This window comes from Bos indicus x Bos taurus, chromosome 26 (assembly GCF_003369695.1).
Source record: "Bos indicus x Bos taurus breed Angus x Brahman F1 hybrid chromosome 26, Bos_hybrid_MaternalHap_v2.0, whole genome shotgun sequence".
In the NCBI taxonomy this organism is placed as follows: Eukaryota; Metazoa; Chordata; class Mammalia; order Artiodactyla; family Bovidae; genus Bos; species Bos indicus x Bos taurus.
Window position 1 is genome coordinate 44390954 of NC_040101.1, and position 22461 is coordinate 44413414.

The window sequence follows — 22461 nt, forward strand, 5'->3', positions numbered from 1 at the left end:
CGGCAGTGGGTTGCCGTTTCTTTCTTCAGGGATCTTCCTGACCCAGGGACTGAACCCACATTTCTTGCTTAGCAGGCAGATGCTCTACCACTGAGCCACTAGGGAAGCCATGTATATACCATGCCGTAGTCTATAAAGTATGAAAAAGCATTATATCTGAAAAACAATGTACCTCCCTTAATTAAAACATATTTTATTGCTAAAAAAATGCTATCATCTGAATCTTCAGTGAGTCATAGTAGTAACATCAAAGATTACTGACCACAGATTATGATAGCAAATACTAATGAAAAAATTTCCAATATTGTGAGAATCACCGAAGTGTGACCCAGGGACACAAATGTGGGCAAATGCTATTAGAAAAATGACAAACTTGAATTTGACACAGAAACAATTTACATGGCATTTAATTGTATTGACAACTGTTTACATACTGTGCTGTATTTACACCTACTTATATAGCATTTTCATTGTATTGGATATCATAAGCACAGAAGAGATGATTTAAAGTACACCAAGACCAAGTGAAGTCGCTCAGTCGTGTCTGACTCTTTGCGACCCCATGGACTATAACCTACCACTCTCCTCCATCCATGGGATTTTCCAGGCAAGAGTACTGGAGTGGGTTGCCATTTCCTTCTCCAGAGGATCTTCCTGACCCAGGGATCAAACCCAGGTCTTCTGCATTGTAGGCAGACACTTTACCGTCTCAGCCACAAGGGAAATCCTTAAAGTATACAGGGGGGTTAATTTAGGTTATATGCAAATATTATGCCATTTTATATCTGGGACTTGAGGATTTGAGGATTTTGGTATCCACAGGGGATCCTGGAGCCAATCCCTCCAGAATATTAAGGGACAACTACTAATGTAGACAAAGGAGCCTGGCAAGACACAGTCCTTAGAGTCACAGAGTCAGACGTGACTAAAGCAACGGAGCACACATCATAAATCTAGAAGGCAGTGGACGCGTCTTTCCAAGGCTTGAGATAAATTTTGGATGAACTCTTTTATCACCAATTAATCCACTCACTCACCTTTTTTGTTTTCTATGACATAAATTTGATTTTTTAATACAGTGAATTTATGGTCACATCACATGCAGCAAAAGTTTATCCAGTAAAAATTTCCTAAACATTTTTTGTGGGATGTAGAAATATGAGGTGTGATTCCTACCCTCAAAGAACTTCTTGCCTTATCCTGAGTAAGAAGATCCGTACATATGAAAAACAGCCAATGGAATCTTTTAGAACTGTATTAAATTCTAAATCATGCAGAAGGGTTCTCAGCATTTCAAGAAGAGAGAATTTGGAGCTGATGGTGTAGTGAGGTCCTAAGAAGACACAGAACTCAAGCTGGAGCTGACAGAATAGGTTGGGAGTTAAATAGATGAGAAAAGGCTGTTCGGGGGAAAGGCCATTCCAGGAAAAGTTTACAGCACAGAAGGCCATGTGTTTTCACAGGACGCCAAAGCAAGTGGCCTGATGAGGGGTTGTGTGAGCTAGCAGGGAGAAATACTAGATGACCAATTGACAGGGTATAACTGTATTATATTCTTAAAGCAGATGTACTTTTAGGCATCGGGCATTTTTGGCCATTAGGTCAAGCGAGGAACGCAAATAAACACAGACTCAACCCTGAACTTCCACCCATGAAATAAAAGAATACACTATAAGGTGACTAGACAGGCTATTTTTAGGTGGCAGTGCTCCCAGAAATAAACATCATAATTTCACTTCTGAATAAGGTAGTTTACTTTGTGCCAAGATGTATTCCATATCCCTGAAAATTTTATATAAACACTTTCAGTGACAGATCCTTTCCATGAAAGGGAAAAACATCTTCTATTTGTTAATAGTGTTGAAAATAGCCGTGTCCTCTTAAATCAAATGAAATGATTGGTCTTGCCTTCTGGAAATAAACTGAAGAAAGATGATTCTGAATATTTCAGTGTATCTAATCAACTGTATACATTTATAGTTCATGGCTAAGTCATACTCTCTCCTTGCATTAACGTCCCTAGTTGCCACTGATGTGTGTCATATATTAGGCTAAACACTGAGCTAAGTTATCAGGAGATTTTGTGGGTCAGATGAGTGAGTGAGTGAAAGTCACTCAGTCGTGTCCAGCTCTTTGCAATCCCATGGACTATGCAGTCCATGGAACTCTTCAGGCCAGAATACTGGAGTGGGTAGCCTTTCCCTTCTCCAGGGGATCTCCCCAACCCACGGATCGAACCCACGTCTCAGAAAGGGTGGAATTCGAGTATACCATATATTAGGATATTAAGATCTGATTATAAGCCATTTGATTAAAAGTCTTCCAGTATGTAACCATTTCTTAAAAAATTACAAGGTTTATTTGTCTAACATCTTAAAAGTGTGACTAGAATGTACACACTGTCATAAATTAATCTGATCATATCTCAGAGAATAGAATTTTGCCATATATAATTCTCTCTGTGTCATTTAAACTCATTTTAAACCTTCACTGAGTCAATAAGCAAAAGAAAGTGAAGTGTCAACTTATACTGAACTCCATCTGTGTGGTGTTTTAAGTATTAAGTATTAGAATAAGTGGAATTATGTGAAATACTTAACAGTATAAAACTATTGCATATAGTAATTCTTTATATTAGTGAGATTATACATAGAAATTATATCTTAAGGGAAAGAAATTGATTATTTGATGAAGGAAGATAATTTAAGAAAATAAAATAAGTACTGTAGGAAAGAGAAATAATATGTTTAAATTTCACATTTCAGTAGACAATCTGAAATAAAAGTAGCCCTTTGAGTAAAAATGTATCAATGCTAATTCTCTATTAAGGGAAATCACAAGTGTTCTTTCATTTGCAAATGATTTCCATAAAAGAATCCAAACTTTTGTTCATGTTGTAATTAAAAATTTAAAAGTATGGAGCTCTCTTTCTCATCTTCCTCTAAACTGAAAGTTAAATGTCTTTTTAAAAAATTAAAATGAAAACTATTTCCTCTATGAACACTGCTTTGCACATCTTTTACTCAACTTTAATTTAAGAAAATATGTATTTCCTTATGTTTCTTGTCACTAGCCATAGAACTGAATTTAGGTCTAAAGGCAAGTTACAGAGATAATGGGGTTATGGACACTTTTCATGACAGGTGTGGTGACCTTGGAAAGGAAAACAAGGATGAAAAGACTGTCTTAATCATCACTTGTGCAAATGGCAGGTGGAATCAAATGAAAAAAGATAAGACAAATCACTCTTTCTAGGTTCTTTGTTCTGAATTGATATGTCTGACCATTAATATAGATAGCTTAGTGGTTATTATACATAATAGCACTTAATATTATGAATAAAATCTTAAGTAAAAAAGCTTACAACAGGGCCACACCTCTGTGCTCATGGCTGAATAATTTTCAAACTCTGACGTCCCTATTTAACTCATTGTCCAGCCTTTCCATTCTCTGTGTTATTTGGATATGCGTCATACAGACAGTGATGAGTTTTCATTGTTTCTCCCTGTATATCCTATGGAACAAAACAGATGCCACAGGTTCTTTCTTAAGCGTCAGACATAGATGAGGGAAAGAAATCTATGATATTACTTTGTAATGTAGAGAGACAGATAAGTAATAAAACTGTGGATAACTAGTGAGAAAAGAGGCTTTAACAACAGTGTAAAATCAGACAAGTTTTTAATTAAGATGATGCTTAACGCTTCCTGAACTTGATAGTACTTTTACACAGTGAAATGTAATTCTCACAAAAGTTATCTTTTTTTTTGGTTAGGAAACGTTGAGGAGTACAATCCAAAACTACTTTGTAGAATAGAAGCTTTCTGTGCCCTTAAAAAATTTAACTTTCTTTCACTAATGCAGTCAGTCAGTTCTTCCTGAATATTTGGGCACATTAGTATTTCAGAATCGGACACGACTGAAGCGACTTAGCAGCAGCAGTATTTCATGTCCAAAAATGTTATTTGAGTCACAGCAGTAATCTTGCTTTTTCTTTCTCTATTGAAAGAAAAACGTTCTTAAATTCAGACAGATAAATTTTTCCTATTCCTTTTCATTCAGATGGTAGGAACAACTAACTTAAAAACAGATTTAATTATGAATTATAGTAGTAAAATACTATTTATAGTGAAAGTCGCTCAGTCATGTCAAAATCTCTGTGATCTCATGGACTATACAGTCCATGGAATTCTCTAGGCCGGAATACTGGAGTGGGTAGCCTATCCCTTCTCCAGCAGATCTGCCTGACCCAGGAATCCAACCGGGGTCTCCCACGTTGCAGGCAGGTTCTTTACCAACAGCTATCAGGGAAAAAAAGTATCCCTTTTAATTAGCATTCCCACATATCTTGGAATTCATGGTAATAATGATAATGATTCTTACATAGCACTTTTAATTTTCAAAGTATTTTCACATACACCATCTGATTTGGTCTTCCAATATGTGCAACTATAAACTAATGTGGTTTTATTCTCGTAAGTGAGGAAAATGAGGCTCCAGATTACATGAACTTGGGTATGATTGTAATTTGTATGTTATTAAAATAATAAGACATTACCCAGCAAATACATATTATTTTGACTAGAAAAGTTTTAAGAATTTGTGATAGGTATATACATTTTGCTTAAATTTTGACCCACAATCCAACCTTTACTTGGACACAACTTTTTTGAACTTAGGGCTTAAAAGAAAAGTCATAAAATAGGGAAGTCATTAAAAAAGAATAAACTGTTTTTAAAAATGTTAATAGTTTCCCAATACTAGAGTAAAAATTAAATATAGTTTTGACTAATTGCGGAACTTTTATTGAAGAGCTAAAGATAAGCATAGAAAGAAAAGCATTTCTGACATGCAGTTCCTTAAAATGTAAATTAAAAACATAACTATCACACAATTAATAAAGAAAAGAACTAGAAAATATAGATACACATATTTTGGGGCCTTTTCTTTTTAAAATTCCTTAAAAACTTTGTTGAGGTATAATCTATTCACCACAAAATTGTACAATCACCACCACAATCCAATTTTAGAACATTTCCATCACTTTAATAAGAACTCTTGTGGCCCATTTGCAAATACTCTCCATTCCTACTCTCAGTTCCAGCAACTGCTAATTTACTCTCTCTCTAAAGATTATCCTTTTTACTGCATGTTTTCTTATGCTAAAACTGTGTTTTACACTAAAAAGCTTTTATTTTCTAAATGTATAATTATTCAATGTAAATCTAGTTCTTTGTAGATCTAAATATGTGTTTAATACACAACTTCATGTTTTTCTTCTTTTTGAATTTTATGCTGATTTTATGTCTCCTTTATACCCTGCTTCAGCTTTGTTATTGTACCCAGTTGCTATAGAATAGAGCTGTTTAAGTTGTTTGCTGAACACAGCGTTTGAGGTCAGTATCTCATAGGTCAGTTTGAGGTCAGTATCTCAAGCTGTGAAGCGATGTCTGGCAATAAGGGAACACGAAAATGATGGAGACAGAACAAGCTAGGGCTCATGCATGTCTAGAGGGTGTAAGAGTTGGTATACTCGTTTACTCAGCTATTAAAAGTTTTATTATGGGTCTTTTGCCTCTTTTGGTGTATCTGATTGAGAACTGTAACTGGAATAGAGAAAGCATACTCCCCTGCACCCCAGTTTGGCTCAGTTTATCTTATAGAAGAGGACCCAAACAGTTCTCTCAGTCCAGGATTTTTTTCTTGCCTTCCCTCCCTCCTTCCCTTGCTTCCCCCTCTTCTTTCCTTCCATCTTCACTTACAGAATTTTTCTTTTTACTATAGACCTTATCATGAATTCCATAAATTACCTCAATTTGAAGTAAATACGGGCTACTGAAATCTTATTATACAGACCATGGCTACTTAAATCTTGAATTATTTAGAAAACTCTTTCTTCCCAGTTTAAAAAATGTCAAAAATAAAGAAATGATTTTATGCCATCCCATGTAACATGGATGGCCTGATTAAATCCTGTGCTATTTTGTTTAGAGAAAATATTTGTCATTCCTGTTTTGCTGTTGTCCAGCTATTACAAGTAGGATGACTGCCTAGATTTCCTTTATGCCTTGGGGCCTGTTTTAACGCTCTTCTTGGGAAAGCTACTGCTATTTCATCCAGTGTATGCGTGCTCAGTCACTAAATTGTGTTCTGACTCTGTGACCCCATGGACTGTAGAGGAACGCACCAGGCTGCTCTGTCCATGGGGTCTTCTGGGCAAGAATACTGGAGTGAGCCACCATTCTCTCCTCCAGGGGATCTTCCCAACCCAGGGATTGAACATGTGTCTGCTGCATTGGCAGACAAATCCTTTACCACTGAGCCACTTGGGATAGCGTAGTCTTTGAAAATGAGTAACACAGAGAATACAATAGATAAGCAGACCTCCTTCAGGTGCTGTGGTTGAGAGAACAGAATAAATGAAACTTTCACCTCCCAGCAGAATATGCTTGTACTATAAATGCAGGGTCACGCTTTCAGAGTGAATCATCCCGTTTCCTTAAGCTACCTTTTTGTTACTTGGGAAATCCTCCCTTTATCCTTTGGCCCAAGCTATTGCCACAAGTTTGTTGGACTGTTTCCATTAAGTTAAATATAACTAATATGCTTTTAAAATGTACATTATGTCAAATTTCGGATTCATAGAATTTTCTAGAACCCTTGGATGTAATTTAGTTTAGCCCTTCATGTTTTGAGAGGTGGCCTGAGGCCCAGTAAGGTTATATGACTAATCATAAACCTATTACTAAAAGATCCAAGACTAGAATCCAGGTTTCCTGTAAGCTTTTCTTGAAATATAGTTGGCATATAATATTATGTTAGTTTCAGGTGTAATACATAGTGATTTGATATTTGCATACATTATGAAATGATCACAATAAATCTAGTAATCATCTGCCCCCCTACAGTTATTACAATATTATATCACCATGTTCCTTATGCTATATAGTACATCCCCTTGGTTTATTCTATAACTGAACATTTGTACCTCTTAAATCCTCTTCCCTTATTTTATGACCCCCACCTCCTTCCACTCTGGCAACCACACATTTGTTCTCTGTATCTATGGGTCTTTTTTTGTTTAGTTTGTTTGTTTTGCTTTTAGATTCCACATATAAGTAAGATATTATAGCATTTCTGTTTCAGTCTGACTTACTTCACTTGGCATACTACCAAGTATGCCACGTTGTTGCGAATGGGAAGATTTCACTTTTATAGCCAATATTTTATATAAAACACTCACCACACCTTCTTTATCCATTTGTCTATTGATGGCACTTAGGTTGCTTCCATATCTGGGCTTTTTATTATGGCTAATAACGCTGCTATGAACATGGGAATTCATACATCTTTTGGAATTAGTGTTTGGGGTTTTTTGAGCAAATACCCAGAAGTAAAATTGCTGAATCATATGGCAGTTCTATTTTTTACTTTTAATAGGAATCTATAAAAATTGGGTAATTGTAATTGCCTATACCAATGGCAGTAGTGGTAAAGAATCTGCCTGCCAATGTAGGAGATTCAAGAGATGAGGGGCAATCCCTGGGTTGGGAAGATCCGTTGGAGTAAGGAGTGGCAACACACTCCAGTATTCTTGCCTGGAGAATTCCATGGACAGAGGAGCCGAGCAGGAGGTTCATGGAGCCGCAAAGAGTCAGACATGACTGAGTGACTGAGTACACACATACCAATTACAATCCTACCAAGGAGGGTTCCCTTTTCTCCACATCCTCCCCAACATTTGTTGTTTATGGTATCTTTGATGATAGCCATTCTCACAGGTGTGAGGCAAATTCTCACTGTGCTTTTGATTTGCATCTCCTTTTGATGATTACAGATGTTGAACATCTTTTCAAGTGTCTCTTGGCCATCTGTATGTCTTCTTTGGACAAATGTCTATTCAGTTCCTTCACCCATTTTTTAAATTGGATTGTTTGGGGGTTTTTATGTTGAGTTGTATGGTTTCCTTGTATATTTTGGATATTAACTCCTTATTGGACATATTACTTGCAAATATTTCTCCCATTCAATAGGTTGCCTTTTTGTTTTGTTGACAGTTTCCTTCGCCGTGCAAAACATTTTTAGTTTGGTGTAGCCCATTTGTTTATTTTTGCTTTTGTTTCCATTCACTGAGGAGACATTTTGAAAACTGTATTACTTGATGTCAGAGAGCCTACTGCGTATATGTTCTTCGTGGAGTTTATTGTTTTAGGACTTACAATTAAGTCTTTAATCCATTTTGAGTTTATTTTTTGTATATGGTACGAGAAAGTCAATTTCTTTTGCACGTAGCTGTTTAATTTCTCCAGCACCATTTATAGGAAAGACTTTTTTTCCTCATGTATTGACGTATCCTTGCTCCCATTGTTATAAACCAACTGACCATATAAGCCTGGGTTAATTTCTGGGCATCATATTCTGTTCCATTGATCTTTGTGTCTGTTTTTGTACCAGTACCTACTTTTTTGATTACTGTAGCTTCACAGTATAGTTTGAAATCAAGGGGCGTTATACTTGCAAGTTTGTTCTTCTTTCTCAAGATTGCCTTGGCTACTCAGGGTCTTTTGTGTTTCCATGCAAATTTTAGAATTATTATTCCTGTGACAAATGCTTTTTTTTTAGGGATTGCATTGAATCTGTAGATGAGCCTTGAGTAGTATGTTCATTTTAACAATATTGATTCTTCCATTTCATGAGCATGAAATAGCTTTCTAACTGTTTTTATTTTCTTTAATTTCTTTCATTAATGTCTTCTAGTTTTCATGATACAACTCTTGTACCTCTTTGATTAGATTCCTAGGTATTTTATTCTTTTGATACAGTTATAGATGCTATTGTTTTAATTCCTTTCTGATAGTTCATTGATAGTTTATAGAAATGCAGTAGATTCCTATATATTAATTTTGTATTGTGAAACTTTACCAAATTCACTTATTGTTTTAATAGGGTTTTTTTTGGGGGGTGGAGTGATATCTTTAGGATTTTCTATATATAATATCATGCCATCTGTAAACAGTAACAGTTTTGCTGCTTCTTTCTAGTTTGGATTCCTTTTATTTCTTTTCTGCCCTGACTACTATAGTTAGGACTTTCAGTACTATGTTTAATAAAAGTGATGAGAGTCGGCATCCTTATATTGTTCTTAATCTTAAGGAAAATACTTTTAGCTTTTCATATCATGTTAGCTGTGGATATGTCATGTTTATATATTGAGGCATTTTCCCTCAATACCCACTTTGTTGAGAGTTTTCAATCATGAATCAATGCAGAATTTTGTCAGAAGATTTTTTGTGTCTATTGAGATATTTTATTTCTCAGTCTGTTAATGTGGAGTATCATATTAATTGATTTGCAGATATTAACCATCCTTGCATTCCCTGCTGTAAATCCCATTTGATCATGGCTTATGATCATTTTAATGTTTTGTTAAGTTTGGTTTGCTAACATTTTGTTGAGGGTTTTTGCATCTATATTCACCAGTGATTTGGCCTGTAATTTTTTTTAATGGTATCTTTATCTCATTTTGGTATCAGGGCAATGCTGGCCTAGTAGAATGGATTCAGAAATGTGTTTTTCTCTTTAATGTTAGTACACATAGTATTGTCTAAGAGGCCTCAGACTATCCTTATTTTTTTTAATCCTTTTTTCATTTTTCTTTTCAGCTTGTGTGATTTCTATTACTTATCTGTTCCTCTGGGCTTCCCTTGTGGCTCAGCTGGTAAAGAATCCGCCTGCAATGTGGGAGACCTGGATTCGATCCCTGGGTTGGGAAGATTCCCTGGAGAAAGGAAAGGCTACAAGGCTACCCACCCCAGTATTCTGGCCTGGAGAATTCCATGGACTGTATATGTATAGCCCATGGGGTCGCAAAGAGTCTGACACGACTGAGTGACTTTCACTTCACTTCACTTATCATCTAATCTACTGGTGATCATTCTAGTGTACTTTTTACTTCACTTACCATGTTCTTCAGATCTGTTTGGTTCTTCTTTATGTTTTCTAACTCTGGTGAAATTCTGTGTTTATCCATGCATTTTTATGATCATTATCTTGAACTCTGTATTGGGTAGAATGCTTATCTACACTTTGTTTAGTTCTTTTTCTGAGGTTTGGTCTTATTCCTTAGTTTAGTGGTGGGGCTGAGTCCCCACAGAGCTGTCTTCATGACTTGGCCCGGAGGGGCATATCTGGGGCTGGTGCTGAGTACCCAGCACTATTAGGATAGAGTCGCTCAGTTGTGTCTGACTCTGTGACCTCATGGACTGTAGTCTGCCAGGCTCCTCTGTCCATAGGATTCTCCAGGCAAGAATACTGGAGTGTGTTGCCATTCCCTTCTCCAGGGGATCTTCCTGACTGAGGGTTTGAACCTGGGTATCCTGTATTGCAAGCAGATTGTTTACCATCTGAGCTGCCAGGGAAGCCTATTCTGAAGTTGTACTTTGCAGTGCCTGTGTCCACATGGTTAGAACAAGCTCCCTAAAACGGCAGCAAGGGTGCTCCTATTGGCCCCCCTGCCTCTCCAGAGGCTCTCAGAGATTAGTAAGTAGTTCTGGTCCAGGCTCCTTTCAAACTTCTGGGACTTGAAGTGTGTGAGGTTTTTGTACATGCCACTTAAGAGTGAAAAAAGCCCTCCTGCTCTCCCTAATGCAAACCTTGCTGGTTTTCAAAATCAGATGTTATAGGGGCTCATATTTTAGGTGTAGGACCCACAGGCCAGGGAGACCAGTATGAGATTGGACCCCTTGTTCCTTGGAGAGGACTTCTGTGATTGTAATATTCCTCTTATTTGTGAGTTGCAGATCCAAGGGCGTGGGTCCTGACAGTACTGTGTTTCTGCCTCTCCTTCTTGTTTCATGGCAATTCCTTTTTTCTGTCTTTAGTTGTAGAAACTCTTTTCTGCTAGTCTTCATGTCACTCTCATAGATGTTAGCTCTGTAAGCAGCTGTAACTGCTGTGTCTGTGAGAGGATATGAGTTCACGGTCTCCCTACTCTGCCATCTTACCCACCTCTCCCTGTTATAAGCTTTTCTGAACTCACTTCATCCCCTGTGGTCTGTAGCATTAGCTTACCTAAGCAAGTCATCCTTTCCCGTTGTGCATGGAAATGTAATTTGAACTACTTTATAAAGGAATTTTGCATAATAATAGGCTATGTGATATTGTCAGTTCAAACCTTAATTTCATAAATTATTTTAATTACAGTATAGTTCAGAAATCCATTTTCTTCCAAAATAATGAAAAGATATCTATAGTGCTAAGTAAACTATGAACTGTTAATACAAAGGTTCAATAGATGAATGGCCAAGTAGATTCTAAGGACCAACCCCTAGTCATTGCACTGAGCTAATTTTTACCTTGCTCTGATCAGAATCCTATTTCCTAGTAAGTGTAAAGAATTAGATACAGCAGGAGAGAAGCCTTTATAAAGCAAGTGTTTGTCCCAGATAAAAGAAAGCACGTATTTAAATACAGTCAGCAATTGTGTCTTCAAAGCTCTTTAAAATACTGGTGGTGCTGTCTCTCATCTTCAGGTCCATATTATTTAGGTACCAGATAGAGCCTGATAGTTAAGAATGTGACAAAATCCTTTGTCAAAAATTCCCATATTAAGATTCACCTTGCTCAAGTATATATTCCTTCAAATGGCAACCCAGTGATTCATGTTAAAATAACTTTTTACACAAATGAAACTTTTGCTAATTTTAATTTCACATATAGCACAGCATTACTTATAAAAAACAGAAGAAAGATATTGATATTAGCATTTTTAAATTCACATATCCTTTCTAGAAATCTTGAGAGAGAAACAAATGTGGTACAAGGGTCAGCAACCTTTTACTTAAAGCCTCTCCATCTTCTGCTTATCCACTGGGTAGAAGTGAAGTAGGTGGGTTGGGAATACAGACTGGTTCAAAGTTTCATTCCTGTAGTGGATCACATTTTGACAAAATTGCTTTGGCCTGAAGAGACCATTAAACTGCTGCTGCTGCTGCTAAGTCACTTCAGTCGTGTCCGACTCTGTGTGACCCCATAGACGGCAGCCCACCAGGCTCCCCTATCCCTGGGATTCTCCAGGCAAGAACACTGGAGTGGGTTGCCATGTCCTTCTCCAATGCATGAAAGTGAAAAGTGAAAGTGAAGTCGCTCAGTCATGTCCGACTCCCAGCGACCCCATGGACTGCAGCCTACCAGGCTCCTCCGTCCATGGGATTTTCCAAGCAAGAGTACTGGAGTGGGGTGCCATTGTCATCTCTAGTGACCTGCTATAAAATCATTATCATCATTATTTCAAATCGGCACAAGAGGTGCTGGTATAACTAATTTGGTGGTGGTGGGTTAGTTGATAAGTCATTTCTGACTCTTCATGACTCTGTCCATGGGATTTCCCAGGCAAAATTACTGGAATGGGTCGCCATTTCCTTCTCCAGGGGATCTTCCTGGCCCAGGGGTTGAACCTGAACCTACTGCATTACATGTGGATTCTTTATCACTGAGCCACCAAATAATTAATTTGGCCAATAGGACAAATAAAAAGCAAACTAAATTTCACCTTAAAATTTTTCATGGATTAGTTTTGTGAAAACACCTTCATAATAAAGCACAATAGTTTAGACTTAATACAAATTGCTGTAACTTTGAGAGTTTGTGTTGAAATAAAAAAATAAGGTATTTTCTTTAAGGATATGACTAGTGTGGTTCAGCCTGAACTTGAATAGGTTGTTATCCTACTGCACACAACTTCTCAAGGTCTTTGCATTCATGGGATCCTAATAGAGTGGATTCCACTGTACCAGAATCCTTTGAGAGAGTCAAAATAAATAAATTTATTTATTTATTATATTAATATTTTAATTATAATTAAATATTAATAATATTAATATTTAATATAAACATTAATATTTACTATAAATATTAAATATTTAATAAATAAATTTAAATTCTGATTTAAAAGAGACTTTAAAATTTTTTCCATGACCAGAGTCATTATTTTCACTTATCATACAGGTGAGAAACGCTAATTGTACAAGTTAACCATTTCAAAAAAGTTAAAAAGAACTAAATCAACTAAAAATCTCCCTAAGAGACCATTGTTAATATATCAGTGAACACATTTCTATTTGACCCTTCATAAATATATTTTGTAGTTGTATATAAAATTTGTATATACAACTGAATTTGTATATAAAATTCAGTTGGCATCCTAGAGATGATGTTATTAATGTCGTAGGCTGTGTGGCTGGGAATAATACCACATCTTAGTCATTCAAGGAAAAATGAAGGTTAAGAAAACATGCTGTAAGCATAAAAACTGAAAATTCAGAGCTGAATTATATAGATATTTGGTATGTATATTTTCTATGCCATATCAGCATACAGAAATCTTTTCTTCCTTCTTATGCGTAAGGGCAGTTTGGGAAAGAAGAAAGAGAGTAAATGCTATATACTTGTCATTTATAAGTTCCCTTGCTTTATCCTGTTAAGCTCAGAGATACACAGTGTGGTGCTAAGATACCAGCTCTCTTGTGGCTTTGTCAGTGATAAGTCATCATGGCTTATTTCATTCTTTATTTGATTCACTTAGTCAACAAACACTTCATGAGCATTTATTCTATGTCAGGCACAGTGAACAAAAACATCCCCAGTCTTGGGTTGCTTACAGAATAGTGAAAGAAGGCAGATACTAAACAAGTAATCAGAATAAACATTTGGTGTGATAAATACAGAATAAATATAGCTTGTGATAGAGCTATACAGAACACTACAAAAGGGAAGGGAGAAGTAGGTGGTTACTCTTTTATGTAGACTGGTGTGAGGAGAGACTTTCTAAGTAAGGAAACATTTGAACAGAGAATTTAGGAAACTGAGCAGTAAGCCCAGAGGATAACTGTGGGAGAATATTTAGGCAGGCACTGGCAAATGGCCTGAGGTAAGAGCTTGCTTGTTGTGCTCAAGGAGCAGCAAGGTATCCAGTGTGACCTGAGCACAGTGACCCCAAGTGGGGAGTGAGGCTCACAGGGAGCAGGAGTTCAAATGAAGCAGGGCCTTGTGGGCATCTGTGACAGCGTTGTCTTTATCACGAGTGAGCTGGGAAGCCACTGCAGTGCTTGAGCACAGAAGTGACATGATCTAGCTTTGTTTTAAGGATAACATTTGAGCTACCTAAGATATATGTAGAGAGACAACAACGAATGCCCATATGGCGGTACCTTCTCATGTAAGGTCACGATTAACTCCATACAGTACGTGGTGTTATCCTCAGCCAGAACTGGGGCTCAGAGAAGTTACTCAGCTGCCTAAGAAGACAAGAGAGAGAGACCTTACGTGGAGTTAGGATTGAAGTCCAGACCTGTCACCCTAAAGCCAGAGTTCTTTCCTCCTAACCTATACACAAGTTAAAATATTAACATCTCTAGAGAGAGTAATTGTTACATTGTGTGACCTACTTTTCACACTTATCTGGGTAAGACTCTAAAGAGGGAATATGATCAGATTTCTTCTCTGAATGTTAATACTCTTTTTTTTTTTTGTATTACAAAAGAGTTTTGTTATCATTATTTACTTCACTGTCACACACATGGTATATATAGAATTGTTTTAGTCATCTCATTCTACTATGATTTAATTTTCCCCTCAGCTACATTCTTATCTTCTGGGAAAAAGCCCATCTGTTGCATTTCATTCATCCAGAACCCAGCTTTAGCTTTTTAACAGACATGTTAACAACAAGACCATGTTGACTAACACTTTCCAATCTACTCTCACTCAACAATTTAAACCTGAATTTGGGCAGATAAATTGTTATTTTAAGTTGGATAACATAAAGCATCTCCCAATGGGATTTGTGTCTCATTAAAGATGGAGATCTTAAATAATTGAAAAACATGCCTGTAGAAGAAAATGTCTTCCTCATATATAAACAAGTGGGAAAAAATCTCTAGGATTTTCCTGGTACTTCTGGTAACATTAAGGCAGTTCTCTATTGGCAAATGTGTCCTGAGGAGGAAATTACTTTTTTCAGAATATAGTTTCTATTCCTCAAACCTAGAGTACTATGACTCAGAGTTCATTGGATGATACAGTACTAAATACATTATGTCTCACTGCAGCTAAGACAATGACTGGAAGACCCAGTGTGTGAATAAAGACAGTGTTTTTCTGTAAGACTCTTTTCTAACTTGTCATAGCTGATTAACAATATTGTGATAGTTTCAGGCACACAGCAGAATGATGCAACCATACATACACATGTATTCATTCTACCCCAAAACCCCGTCCCATCCTAACACTAACATTGAGCAGAGTTCCCTGGACTATACAAGAGGTCCTTGTTGGCTATCCATTTTAAATACAGCGGTGTGTACATGTCCATCCCAAGCTCCCTATCTATCTGTTCCCTCCTCATTCCCCCAGCAACCATAAGTTGGTTCTCTAAGTCTGTGATTCTGTTTCTGTTTTATAAATACGTTCATTTGTATCATTTCCTTTCAGATTCTGCACATAAGGGGTATTATGTGACATTTCTCTTTCTCCGACTGACTTCACTGTAACACTCTAGGTCCATCCATGTGAATGTTAGCATCCTGACACAGCTCATTTTCCGTGTCATCTTTCTTCTCTGTCCGGATCTCTTTTAGAAGTGAATGTCCACGTCTTGTATCTCACTATGAACTATGACTGACTCCATTCGTGTCACACTCATCTGTCATCTCAACCAGCACCACAAACGGCATAGGGGGCCTTTAGCTGTTTAAGGCGTTTTCAAATATCCATTGCCCTTCTAGCCTGTCATAGATTCTCAAATGCTGGCAGCAAACGGAAGCCTCTTTATCTGAAGTGTCTTCGTGTTTTCTTCTAAAGACCTTGCCACATTACTGTCTTCTCAGTTGAATTCCGTCTGTCCATGTGTACATGAGCAAGACGCTTAAAACCTTCACCATCCTTGCAGATAAAGCTGTAAGCAGTTCACAACTAAAGAGGGGGCAGTCATACTTCAGCTGAAAAGCAGAAATGGCTTGTTGTCTTATTTCTCCAGTGCTTTCATTAGTTCAGAATAAAGTAGGCTGTTTGGTATTACCTTGAGGATTCTTTGTCCTGAGAGCACTAGATGATAACTTATATTAGGTGATTAGCTCTGCTCTCTCTCCTCCTTACAAGTCACCTTGCTGAATTCTTTGTAAAACAGTGAACACAGACTAGCACCTATATTTGGAATGGCATCCGGAGGACCCAAGCCCCTCCAGAGTCACCAAGAGCCAAGAGGGGCTGCAACAGACGCTTGGAAGCTCTGGGGACACCAAGGCTCAGCTTAGGTCTCCCAGTTAGTATAACCATGGAGTCAAGTTTAAGGCCAGAGAGGATTAAAGCCATCATACCTATTTTGAGAAGACAAAGGAAAGTAGTTTCCAAAATCTTTTGAAAAACAAAAAAATCTTATTACCATCTCTTTTCTCTTTAACTGGAGAGAAGGGAAAGACTGAGATAAAAAGAAGTAACAGTACATAAATTTTCAGTCTCAGCAGAGACAAGGGTCTGTCACTGAATTAAATAACTCTAGAAATGTTTGTGGACTAGAACTAAAGAGGAAAATCATATAGGACCATATGGCCTTACTTTTTCAAAACTCACTGGAAGTAATAAAATTGGAGAAGAAATTAGTTTTTATTTCTACTTTTCTGATTCAAGGAGAAAAATGGTAAAGTATACTCAAACACATAATATGAAATGACATGAAATAATACAAAGAGAATCAAATACACGTGCCCTCTGCTAATCTCAGCGGGCACAAAATTAATTGGGAATCCAGTTGGTGAAAGTGTATCAGGTCCAGTGGAATGAGACTGGGCAATGTCTGTGAGTCCTGGATTTCAAATCCAGCTCCAGACAGGCTTTACCGTGACACAGGTGGTGTTCAGGGTGTCATCTCAATGCTCCATGCACCTGTTAATTTGGAGCTAAGAATGCATTGTTATATTAACTCTGTAGATTTTTTTTCTCACTTACTCCCTTCTGACTTTCTTTAAGGTCCAGTTAAAAAGTGAAGAATCCAAAACCTTTGCAATGAAGATTCTCAAGAAACGCCACATCGTGGATACAAGACAGCAGGAACACATCCGCTCGGAGAAGCAGATCATGCAGGGGGCCCATTCGGACTTCATAGTGAGGTAAGGGCCATAAAGAAGGCTGAGTGCCGAAGAACTGATGCTTCCCAACTGTGCTGCTGGAGAAGACTCTCAAGAGTCCCTTGGACTGCAAGGAGATCCGACCAGTCCATCCTAAAGGAGATCAGTCCTGAATATTCACAGGAAAGACTGATGTGGAAGCCTCAATACTCTGGCCACCTGATGTGAAGAGTGGACTCACTAGAGAAGACCCTGATGCTGGGAAAGATTGAGGGCAGGAGGAGAAGGGGGCAATGGAGGATGAGATGGTTGGATGGCATCACAAACACAATGGACATGAGTCTGAGCAAGCTCCGGGAGTTGGTGATGGATAGGGAAGCCTGGCATCAGACACAACTTAGCTACTGAACAACAACAAGGACCCTGCCCAGGGGTTCAGGTCCCCCATTCCAAGCGGAAAAGCAGCCACTAAAGTCTCTGCCATGTGCGCTCACTGTTGCACGTTAGATTCACACAAAGAAACATATTTTTAAACCAGATTTTAAGAAAGTTTTCACTAAATAAGAAAGCACTAAAATATTGGTTTTTAAAAAATGAGAATCAGATTCTGAAAAAACAAAACAAAACAAAACATGTTTTTCCTAAAGGAAAAATCAGACTTCCTAATGTTCCATTTTTATCCTCAGTTATTCTGGAACTCTACATAGACCTCTGGTACTTGAATGACAAATTATTAATACCAAAAATCAAACTATTTTACCTTGAATATTCTTTATTTCAATATTTTTTGAAGATTTTAAAAAATGAAATGACTGTTCCATCTTAGTATTTTGAGAGCACTCATAAGATGGCAGTGGGATTTTTTTTTTAATAATGCAGAAGATTTTCTAGTTAATTTGCCAGTGGCACTTGCTGAAAACAGGGTATCATGTGAATTTAAGTGACCAGTGCAAAATATCATACACATCTGTACTTTAAAGTGTCATCACTGTATATCCATGTTTATGTTTATGCATGTTTATGACCACTAAATAGTGCTCAAGAGGCCATGCTTGAAATGTTAGCCAAATTGGAATTAGAGGAATCCCCAGAAGTCCTCTTGGTCCATAAACATTGGGATTAAGCTTCCTGGTGGCTCAGACAGTAGAGAATTTGCCAATGCAGAAGACACGGGTTTGATCCCTGGGCTGGGAAGATCCCCTGGAGAAGAGCATGGTGACCCACTCCAGTACTCTTGCCTGGAGAATCCCTTGAACAGAGGAGGCTGGCAGGCTGCAGTCCAAAGGATCGCAGAGTCAGCAATGACTAAAGCTACTGAACACAACACATTTCAAAGGAGAATCTACGCCCTACAGTGTGTAAATCATAAACATAACCTCCTTTTCCCTCTTTATGAATTTAGATCTTTCTCATTCTTTTAATAAAATTTCAAGTTTGGCAAATCAAGAGTGAGACTACAATCTGGGCAATGAAAAATATTTACACGCTTTTAAAAACAGTAATGTTTATAATTATTGTTTTTCTGTTTGCAATTCACAGATTATACAGAACATTTAAGGACAGCAAATATTTGTATATGTTGATGGAAGCTTGCCTAGGTGGAGAGCTCTGGACCATTCTCAGGGATCGGTAAGTTTTAAGATATTTCTATCATGTCTTTGAAAATGTAGTTGATGGTAATGGTTTGTAAGGAGAGTGAATTATTATAAGAGACATATTTAAATTTTATATATGCTTCTATTTCAAAATGTAAAGTAACTGTGGACCACAACCCACAGTTGGCCACTATACACATATAATTTAATGTGAATACGAAACTTACTGTTTCAGATTTGTAACCAATGATAAAGGATTCAGTTCAGTTCAGTTCAGTCACTCAGACATGTCTGACTCTTTGCGACCCCGTGAATCGCAGCACACCAGGCCTCCCTGTCCATCACCAACTCCTGGAGTTCACTCAAACTCACGTCCATTGAGTCTGTGATGCCATCCAGCCATCTCATCCTCTGTTGTTCTTTTCTCCTCCTGCCCCCAATCCCTCCCAGCATCAGAATCTTTTCCAATAAGTCAACTCTTCACATGAGGTGGCCAAAGTACTGGAGTTTTAGTTTTAGCATCATTCCTTCCAAAGAACACCCAGGGCTGATCTCCTTCAGAATGGACTGGTTGGCTCTCCTTGCAGTCCAGGGGACTCTCAAGAGTCTTGTCCAACACCACAGTTCAAAAGCATCAATTCTTCAGTGCTCAGTTTTCTTCACAGTCCAACTTTCACATCCATACATGACCACAGGAAAAACCATAGCCTTGACTAGACAGACCTTTGTTGGCAAAGTAATGTCTCTGCTTTTCAATATGCTATCAAGGTTGTTCATAACTTTTCTTCCAAGGAGTAAGCGTCTTTTAATTTCATGGCTGCAGTCACCATCTGTAGTGATTTTGGAGCCCCCAAAAAATAAAGTCTGACACTGTTTCCACTGTTTCCCCATCTATTTCCCATGAAGTGATGAGACTGGATGCCATGATCTTCATTTTCTGAATGTTGAGCTTTAAGCCAACTTTTTCACTCTCCTCTTGCACTTTCATCAAGAGAATTTTCAGTTCCTCTTCACTTTCTGCAATAAGGATGGTGTCATCTGCATATCTGAGGTTATTGATATTTCTCCTGGCAATCTTGATTCTGGCTTGTGCTTCTTCCAGCCCAGCATTTCTCAGGATGTACTCTGCATATAAGTTCAATAAGCAGGGTGACAGTATACAGCCTAGATGTACTCCTTTTCCTATTTGGAACCAGTCTGTTGTTCCATGTCCAGTTCTAACTGTTGCCTCCTGACCTGCACACAAATTTCTCAAGAGGCAGATCAGGTGGTCTGGTATTCCCATCTCTTTCAGAATTTTCCACAGTTTATTGTGATCCACACAGTCAAAGTCTTTGGCATAGTCAATAAAGCAGAAATAGATGTTTTTCTGGAACTCTCTTGCTTTTTCCATGATCTAGCGGATGTTGGCAATTTGATCTCTAGCTCCTCTGCCTTTTCTAAAACCAGCTTGAACATCAGGAAGTTCACGGTTCACGTATTGCTGAAGCCTGCCTTGGAGAATTTTGAGCATTACTCTACTAGCGTGTGAGATGAGTGCAGTTGTGTGGTAGTTTGAGCATTCTTTGGCATTGCCTTTCTTTGGGATTGGAATGAAAACTGCCCTTTTCCAGTCCTGTGGCCACTGCTGAGTTTTCCAGATTTGCTGGCATATTGAGTGCAGCACTTTCACAGCATCATCTTCCAGGATTTGAAATAGCTCCACTGGAATGCCATCACCTCCACTAGCTTTATTCGTAGTGATGCTTTCTAAGGCCCAGTTGACTTCACATTCCAGGATGTCTGGCTCTAGGTGAGTGATCATACCATCGTGATTATCTTGGTCATTAGTCAATCTTAAAAATGGTACCTGTCAAGGTACATACAGAGGCCTTAGTTTAGTGTGAATATCATAATCAGAGAACTGTATGCCCAGAATTCACTTCATTGCTGTTAACGATGAAGAGAATTATTTTATAGTTGCCTTCTGGATTAATGGTCATTGAATTGTTCTACTCGTTCTCCAGAAAAGAATTTTTTCCAAAGTAACTTTTTTCTTTACTTTTACATTTTTCTTTGGCTTCCCTGGTGGCTCAGATGGTAAAGCGTCTGCCTGCAATGCGGGAGACCCAGGTTCAACCCCTGGGTCGGGAAGATCCTCTGGAGAAGGAAATGGCAACCCACTCCAGTACTCTTGCCTTGAAAATCCCATGGATGGAGGAGCCTGACAGGCTGCAGTCCATGGGGTCACAAAGAGTTGGGCACACCTGAGCGACTTCACTTTCTTTCCATTCTTTGGTTTCAAAATTAACAGAATTTCCAGCCATCCTTTTCATTCCATACATGATCTTGGGAAGAAAATGAATCCACTTATAAGCAGTATTTCATCTGACCAATCTAACTTAGATTTACTCCTTTTTGCCCTTTCAGGACAAGTAAAGTTGGTCTGGTTACTGCCTGTTTCTTTTATTTTATTTTATTTTTTTGCCTGTTTCTTTTAATAATGCAAAATTAGTTTTCTAATTCCTATTTATGTAACTAACAGTCTTTTAAAAATAATCTATAAAATGTCCTGGGAGATTATTAACAACCTTAAATGTTTACTTAAAAAAAAAAAAAACAGCATATTTTCTGAGAATGATTATTCAAAAGGCATCTTTGTTCCTTTGAACATTCACCTTTAGACATCTCTTTATTTGTTACAGTCTCACCCCATAGACTCTCCTTCATCAGGTAACATCTTTAGACTCAGGGATAGACAGCCCTGATGTTGCCAGAAAGCCATGTTATTTTTTGACAATTTGTTATTTTGTAGATATCCCCAAATAGAACAGCTAGTTCTTTATAAACTACTGCTTAAAGTCTCATTCCTAATGCTATCCTTATGGTTCCTTCCTGGCTTTGTGCCCTTTCAGGTCTTTTATTCCCATTGCCTTACTTGTATATCAGATGGATTTCTTTTTACCTCATTGTGTCTTATTACACAAATATTTTCTTAAATTCAAGACAAATAAACCTATTAGGGAACATATCATTTTGGAATGAGGGGAAAGGGTTAAACATCTGTACTGAGCTATTATGTCACAGCAAATTATTACATGACTGTTAATATTTGGGTACAGATTATATGTCAGCCATTGTGATAGAGGCCAGGGATAAATGGATAAATCAAATAAAGGTGGTCCCATGCCGCATAACTTACAGGCTATTGCACAAAGTTAATATTCTGATTCGTGAATTAATATCTACTCTATCCTAATAAGCTTCTACTATTTTATTTTTCACTTGACCTTTCAATCCACTGAAGTATTTGAAATATCTTCCCTACTTTATTCTAATTAGAATAGGAGATTTACAGGTAGAAGTAAATACTAAAGCAATTATAAGCCACTTATGTAGAGGAACAGCTATCTTAAACTCCTACTAACCGGACGCGACTGAGCGACTTGACTTTCACTTTTCACTTGCATGCATTGGAGAGGGAATGGCAACCCACTCCAGTGTTCTTGCCTGGAGAATCCCAGGGAAGGGGAGCCTGGTGGGCTGCCATCTATGGGGTCGCACAGAGTCAGACACGACTGAAGCGACTTAGCAGCAGCAGCAGCAACTTCTTTAACAAGACACAAACAACAATAAAAATTTTTTTAATAATTAAAAAAAATAAATGTTAACCTAAAGTCCACTGAAACATGCATAGGCATCAACTTATTTTTGAAATAAAATATTTCATATTTCTCCTTACTTACTTTGATTCTTCATTTTTTAGG

The 22461-nt window shown here is 37.7% G+C and overlaps 1 protein-coding gene across 5 annotated transcripts in view; it reads left to right on the forward strand.

Moving 5' to 3' along the window:
• The window catches only part of PRKG1 (protein kinase cGMP-dependent 1), a 1417535-nt gene that overhangs the window by 1369657 nt on the left and 25417 nt on the right, over window positions 1-22461 (forward strand). For all 5 annotated transcript variants that reach the window (XM_027529231.1, XM_027529230.1, XM_027529232.1 and 2 more), the window contains 2 exons: window positions 17023-17162; window positions 18660-18749. In XM_027529231.1, the coding sequence (XP_027385032.1) occupies window positions 17023-17162; window positions 18660-18749 (230 nt within the window). The remainder of the gene's footprint in view (window positions 1-17022; window positions 17163-18659; window positions 18750-22461) is intronic.